Source organism: Gymnoscopelus braueri (assembly GCF_963280865.1).
Source record: "Gymnoscopelus braueri genome assembly, chromosome: 5".
Lineage (NCBI taxonomy): Eukaryota > Metazoa > Chordata > Actinopteri > Myctophiformes > Myctophidae > Gymnoscopelus > Gymnoscopelus braueri.
The window spans coordinates 44,418,675-44,426,174 of NC_137606.1; the positions used below are offsets into that span (position 1 = coordinate 44,418,675).

General features: G+C 40.1%; 2 protein-coding genes across 2 annotated transcripts in view; one reads left to right on the forward strand and one right to left on the reverse strand.

Moving 5' to 3' along the window:
• Nucleotides 1-7,500, reverse strand: part of LOC308086211 (calpain-5-like) — a 42,737-nt gene that overhangs the window by 14,471 nt on the left and 20,766 nt on the right. The gene's annotated exons all lie outside the window — the stretch shown is intronic.
• Nucleotides 611-4,389, forward strand: ompa (olfactory marker protein a). The gene is made up of 2 exons (XM_080429664.1): nt 611-870; nt 3,669-4,389. The coding sequence occupies exons 1-2, from the start codon at nt 790-792 to the stop codon at nt 4,098-4,100; spliced, it is 513 nt and encodes a 170-aa protein (XP_080285790.1). The 5' UTR covers nt 611-789; the 3' UTR covers nt 4,101-4,389.

Here is a 7,500-nt window from a genome sequence, read left to right on the forward strand (position 1 = left end):
TGTGTGACTCTACTTGACCGTACTACAGCATCACACAAAAGCATCAAAAGTAGCAGATCCACAAGCTTGGACATATGAGGTTTCCACCAGACAGAGACGATAATGTAGATATCTTTGACATGTTTACCTCCTCTTTTTCTTTCTTTCTTTTCTGAAAACAACACATTTCACCCACTTCTTTACACCTGTAAACCTGTGATGTGACGATAACATTGATTCTTGATTCTTATCTGATCCAGTAAGACTCAAATAAAGCACGTTCCACGCATTCATGACCCCACACACACACACACACACACACACACACACACACACACACACACACACACACACACACTCTCTCTCTCTCTCTTTTCTGTGTCACAGCAATCAATAGAGCCACAGGCAGAGGACTATAACAACCCCACTGCCCTCTGGGAGAGAGGGAGGGGAGATAGAGAGAGGGAGAGAGAGAGAGAGAGAGAGAGAGAGAGAGAGAGAGAGAGAGAGAGAGAGAGAGAGAGGGAGGGAGGGAGAGAGAGAGAGTTGGGGGTTGTTGGATGTCTATGAGAGTGGCAGTGAGGTGGAAAGGGTGAGAGAGCGGTAACAGGGAAACAGAGAGAGAGAGTGAGAGAGAAAGGAAGAGTGGCACACAGAGACAGACAGAAGACGACACACGACAGTGTCAGGGACAGTGAGGGAAAGAGGAGACAGATATAGAGTTCATCTTACCTGGACGCAGCATCAGAGGACAGACCTCCAACACCACCTCCAGACAGGCAGGCCTTGCCGCCTCCCCAACCCAGGACTATGAGCTCGGATACGGACACGACCCAAGCCCCGTCCAAGGCAATGGTGCTGACATTCAACAAGGATGCCTCACTAACAGAGGTAAGGCTCTGACGAACTGTAACTATACGTCTTACTTATTTGTGTACAATTACATATATTATTAGTTTAATTCTGAAAGTGTACAAATGCAACCAAATGGACCCGTAACAGTGGCGTCAATTCAGTAAAAGCTAAGGTGTGGCAAGATTACCTGGCCAGGAAACATTTAGTTTCTGACATAGGCTATTGATAGAACAGTGTCACATGACAAACTGCATCATCGTTTTAAGCATCTTCAACTAGAATTCTTCCAAGACACCTATACAAACATTCGGTGGCAGCTGAGCCGTCTTGTAGGTAAGAATATAAAAATAACAAACAATGGCTTGTGATATGAAGTGAGAGGAGGGAACCGGTCTGGAAAGGTGGAGTTATGCACTGTAGAGAAGAGGAATGAAAGTCAGCAGGAGTAAGACAGAATATGTGTGTGTGTGAACGAGAGGGAGGACAGTGGAAATACCTGAGGTCAACTACTCAAAGTAATGGGCAGTGTAGAAGAGAGGTGAAGAAGAGAGTGCAGGCAGGGTGGAACGGATGGAGGAAGGTGTCAGGAGTGATTTGTGACAGAAGGGTACCAGCAAGAGTGAGAGGAAAGCTGTATAAGACGGCAGTACGGCTTGGAAGCGGTGGCACTGACGAAAAGACAGGAGGCGGAGCTGGAGGTGGCAGAATTGAGGAGTGACAGGGAAGGAGACAAGATCAGAAATGAGTGGAGGATCAGAGAGGCGAAGTTGAGATGGTTTGGACACGTGCAAAGGAGGGATGAGTGGTACACCGGGAGAAGGAAGCTGAAGATGGAACTGCTAGGTAAGAGGAGAAGAGGAAGGCCATAGAGGAGGTTTAAATGGATGCAGTGAGAGAAGACATGCAGGTGGCAGGAGTCACAGAGGAAGACGCAGAAAACGGAACCAGATGGAAACAAACGATCCACCGTGGCAACCCCAATGGGAATTAGCCCAGAAGAAGAATAAAAAACACTGGCATGGAACATCTCAATTATAAATGTACAATCTTTAACTTAGTGTATGTCTTGAGACAACTTAAGCTAAGCTTTCAAATGCAGTCTCACCCTTCTATGATGATGACGTTCTGTATACATGTACATAATATAAATCGATAGTTTATTCTCTCTGATGTGCTGCAATCAGTACCATGGACAGCATAAGGGTCAGAGAGTAGAAGAAATACAAATATGGTTGTGGGGATTTTACAGAAATCTTTTTATTTTTCAATTCATTAATATTATTATTATTATTATTATTATTATTGAGGTGAGGCCTGTTCCAGTTGTGATGCCAATTTCAGTTTAAACAAATTAAACATAGCAAAGGGCCACCTGTCTTGACAAGCAACTTTTGGATTCTACTGATTCCATCCAACATTATCACACAGGCAAGGTCCCTGGTTAAAGTCCAAATGCAACAAATACAGAGAAAATCAAAGATTAATAAGCCAGACCACAGTAATAATATCAGAGTCTACTAATGCCTTTAAAAAACACAACACAACAGCCAGGAAGAAATAACGCACAGTGTTATAGGTCTGAAAGTGAACATAAGCTACTGCATTTTATGCCACATAGATAGACTTATTTTTTTTTTTAAATGATATGTATCGCATCGCATTGCTTCCAGTGTGAATGCCCCTTAAAGGGACTACACCATGAATTTTTTCTTTTTCTTCTTTTTTGTGTGTTTTTGGTCTCCCCTACCTCTCTTCTATCCCCAAAAATACCCCAGTTTGAACACTCTGGGGTTTTCTGTAAATTGGTCTCAAAAAATCCCTCCCGTTTTACAGTTCCAAAAATAAATAAATAAATATTTTATTCTATTTTATTTTATTTTATTCTATTTATTTGTATTTATTTTTTTATTTTTTAACTTTTTCCACACAGAACCAGGAGATAACATGCATACAAACTGGCTCAATAGCACCCCGTGCCAAACAGGACAATGTGGTATTGCAGGTAAAAGTGCTTTATAAGCCAGAGAGAAGTTAGTTGGAATGAGTATATCTGAGGCTTGATTTAGGCTCAAACCTTTTGAAAAACGTTTGAGGGACATAAACGATATGATATTAAATATTTTTTTATTTTTTTAAATTCATGGTGTAGATCCTTTAACACATTCCATGCCAGAGTTTAATCTCATAATGTACTCACCAGTGCCAGCGTTTTATTGTTGTTTTTTTGTTTTTATCATGTCGCCACAGACCTCGCTAAATAAGTTAAAAGTGCGCGTTCATTTGGTTCTAAACACACAGCGGATCCGTGAGAAACGTCCAGCGAAAACAGTTTCCAAATGCGAGCCGCCATCTTGAAGCTACAGCCGATACACGCTAAACAGTGATCAGCGAGGAGAAAAACAACAACCGAGTAAATCGAGTTTTAAACAGGATCCCAGACAGGAAGCGGATACGATCGAAAAAACCGGAACCCGAATAATTCCGTTTCCGACCGGAAACCGGAAACGGAAATGGATCAAAAAAATTCGGAAAGTGCACCTTGGGCGATTACAATGGGAATCGGCGGTTCGCGTAGATCTACGCGACTGGCACGCTGCGGCTTTAAATAGGTTCGCGTAGATCTACGCGATTGGCATTCAATGTGTTAAGAGTGTAATAATTGACCCTATTGCAGAAAGAAACGCCCGTCTCAGGCCTGCACTCAAGCATCATAACCAGCAGATTTCAGATCTATCTTTCTCCCTCTCCCTCTTTCCATACTCTTCTATTCCTCTTTCCATCTTCTATCCCTCTATCCTCTGCCCTTCATCTCCTGTCTTTCTCCACCCTTCTAGGTGATGCGTCAGCGCGCCGCGTCCCTCCAGCGGACGGGTCAGAAGCGACAGGACGGCGAGCGTCTGCTGCTGCCCCACGAGGCCGTCTACCGCCTCGACTTCTCCGTCCAGGAGCTGGTCTTCTCCCGCTGGCACGTCTCCCTGGAGGGCCACGGCCGTTTCACCGTCACCGGCACCTCCCAGCTCTGGACCCCTGACCTCACCAACCTGATGACCCGCCAGCTCCTGGAGCCCGTGGGAACGTTCTGGAGGAACGTGGGAGACCCCCCCGACTCCCCGCTCAAGTGCCTGGAGGCGGACATGCAGGAGTTCGGGGAGAGGATCGCTGAACTGGCCAAGGTCAGAAAGGTCATGTACTTCCTGATTGCCTTCAAGGAAGGGGCGGAGCCAGGGAAGGTCACCCACGCGGTGGAGTTCACCCCCGAACAGTGACTCTACGAGGACACGGTCAGCGGTGGAGTACGGAGCAAAGCCGGCGACGGATGATAATATTGCCGGAAAGCTCTGCAAGACCAGGGTTGGGAGAATTCAAAAATATTTTATGATAAGAAAAGATTTTGTATTTTATTTTATTTTATTTTATTTTATTTTATTTTATTTTATTTTATTTTATTTTATTTTATTTTATTTTATTTTATTTTATTTTATTTTATTTTATTTTATTTTATTTTATTTTATTTAAATTATATGATTTATTACTTCACCAAAAACAAATATTTAAAAAATAATTCACCACTCAAAACTCTCCATTTGGAAACAGCTAACCTTTTCAGGAACTTTTTGTTGTTTTTGTTTTTGTGAATTAGCTTTTGGATCAATCAAAAACGTTGTGGTTCATGCAAACACTAGCACATGTATGGTGTAAGGTTGGCGGAGAAGCTAGCACAAGCTAGCTTTGATTCATCTCCATCTTAAAGACTTTTGGATTAATAAGTAAATACTAAAAAAACAAGATAATACAACATTGGGTAATAATGAATAATTGGAGGGAAAATAAGCACACTTCACACAACATGATATTGTATCCGGTTTCCTGTCATTATACTAAATAAGAAGAATTATGGAGAACACAGAAGATGTTTTGTATAATGACTTCAATAATTATACAAATATATGCAATAATATAAATATAGTTTGATATCTGAAAACAATTCACTTTGAATTTGACCATTAGAACTAATAACTCACAATTCCTCCCAACTGCTGAAAAAAGTAAACCATTCCCCTTTTAAACTTACCGTAACTTAAAATGCTTCTATTGTTATAGGCTAAACTACAGATTATATTGTACATTATATTGTCTGATCAGCAGTGGTTTGATATTTAACCCATTAAGACCTGAGGCCGATTCTACAAATGTCTTCTAAATCCTAACAGTTTTCTGAAAAACTTGTTGCTATATCAGTGTGTTCTCAAAACCTTTTCATGTCAAGGACCCCCAAAATTATGTATGTATTGGCTGCCGACCCCCAACTCAAAATATTTTGTTCCAGGGACCACCCAGAAGCAAAGATTTGATTTAAAAATGTTCGCTTTAAAAAATATATTTTGAATAGGCAAAGTATAAAATAATGCTTTTAGCTAACAGTGGCTTCTAGTTAAGCATGCTAGCATCCAAGGAAGAGAAAGGCTGTTGTTTCTATTAGCGTGGAAACCCCATCAATTATGTCATTGTAGGCAGGTTTCTAAACTGTCCATAGTTCATGTGATTTAGCGTGAATAGAAGGAAATTGTGCCATCTTATAATAAGCATTAGTGAGGACCAATTATGTGAAGATAAGGTTGAAAATGGGTCAAGTGCTTCGTTAAAAGTAAAAGTAAAATTTGTACCAAGTCTAAAAGTATGTGTTCATCACTTCAATGTTTCATGTGAGGCTGATTTTAATTACGTTACGTGCTACTGGCTAACCTATAATAATACATCATTATTTATCAGTTAATGTGTGTTTTATATTAATAATCTTCATCTGCAAAGTATTATATAAAAATAAAAAAATATATATAATATATAAAAAGCTCAAAGCGCAGCACAAAGTGACGCACTATGAGCTTGTATATCTGCTATTTTTGAATAGCCAACGTATAAAATAATGCTTTTTAGCTTTCCCGGTCTTAATGGATCAACACAGTTATCACGTCTATGTTTGAGAATGTAGCGTTGCTTAGTTGTTCCAGATAGCTAAAATAAACCCGTGAAGGGCTGAGTTCATAGAGACGCATAGAGAGAGAGGAGTATCAAATATACACTTTGCATGTCTGTCAGCCAGAAACAAACAGTGATCAATAGAGAAACGTCTATTAAATATCGACTGAAAGCATCATGTGTCCGTGTGCTCTCTTTTCTGCTGATTGTTATTGGTGCTTTTGGACAGGGGGGGGGGGGGGGAGTCAGAGGAGGGAACAGGAAGAGGTGGTGGCAAAGCGACGCGTTTCGAGCTTGTACCGTAGATCTGCTACTTTTACATTTGAATCCTGAAAAGTAACAGTTTTGGACATAATATGAGGTTTCCACCCGACAGGACAGAGACGATATATCTGGTCCTCACTAATGTTCATAATAAGACACACGGTTTCTGTCTACTCACTCTACGTCTCAGAGGAGGCCTGTGGACAGTTCAGAAACCTTTCTACCAATGACATCATCGGTAGGCATCGGTTCGGTCATATTTTTTTTTTTTTTTTTAAATTGATGCAATAACAGTGGCTTCTAGTTCAGCATGCTAACTTCCCAGGAAGTTTCAATTAATCGGAATCCCCATGGATTATGTCATTGGTAGGCAGGTTTCTAAACTGTCCATGAGATTTAGCGTGAGTAGACGGAAATTGTGCCCTCTTATAATGAGCATTAGTGAGGACCAAATATGTGAAGATGAGGTTGAAAATGGGTCATGTGCTTTGTTCAAAGTAAAAGTAAAAAATAAGCACCAAATCTAAAAGTATGTGTTCATCACTTTAATGTTTCAGCTCGTAAAGGTGAGGCTGACTTTAATTACTTTATGTGCTACTGGCTAACCTATAGGCCTAATAACACATCATTATTTTGTGTGTTTTGTATTAATAATCTGCATCTGCAAAGTAATCAGTAATTAGATGAGGGGAGGGGATGAACAGTGATGGCGGGGTTGGTTAGAGTTAGAGGCTATTAATATCGTGTGGGACGATCAATGGACAGAACCGCACACACATAAAAACAACAACACCACAGTCACTCACTTAACAATGTTACCAATCAGGTTAGGAAAGGAGAGAGAGAGAGAGAGAGAGAGAGAGAGAGAGAGAGAGAGAGAGAGAGAGAGAGAGAGGAAGCAGATCGCAAGAGAACAAAGAACAAAGAGAACGTGCGGCAGACAGAATGCTTGACAAAGCGACAAAGGAGGGAAACAGTGGAAGACAAACAAAGAGAGAGAGTGATGGAGACCGGAACTACGATAACCATGAGCGCTTCATGACTCAATAAAGCAAGACCTCACAAATAAACAAGAGACTGAGGACAATCTGCCAGGCTTTAGCCTCAGTTATACTTAGCTGCGTGCCGGTGTCAGGGGCGGCCTTAGTGATCTGGGGGCCCGTTTCAAGAGCTAATATGTGGCCCCCTATGCACCCCCCCAGCCCCAGATTTTTTTTTTTTTTTTTTTTTTTAATAAATATTATATAAAATAATATATAATAAATAATATATATAATATAAAATATATATATAATATATAATAATTATATATATAATATATATATATTATTATATATATTATATATTATTATATATAATAATAATATATTAAAATAAATAATATAATATAAAAACAGTTTATTTTATAAAATAATAATAATAATA

Excerpts from the sequence above, each read along its gene's own strand:
- ompa (XM_080429664.1), top strand. The coding sequence starts at position 790 with ATGAGCTCGGATACGGACACGACCCAAGCCCCGTCCAAGGCAATGGTG. Across the intron at positions 871-3,668 it reads AGGATGCCTCACTAACAGAG|GTGATGCGTCAGCGCGCCGC; the intron begins GTAAGGCTCTGA and ends CCACCCTTCTAG.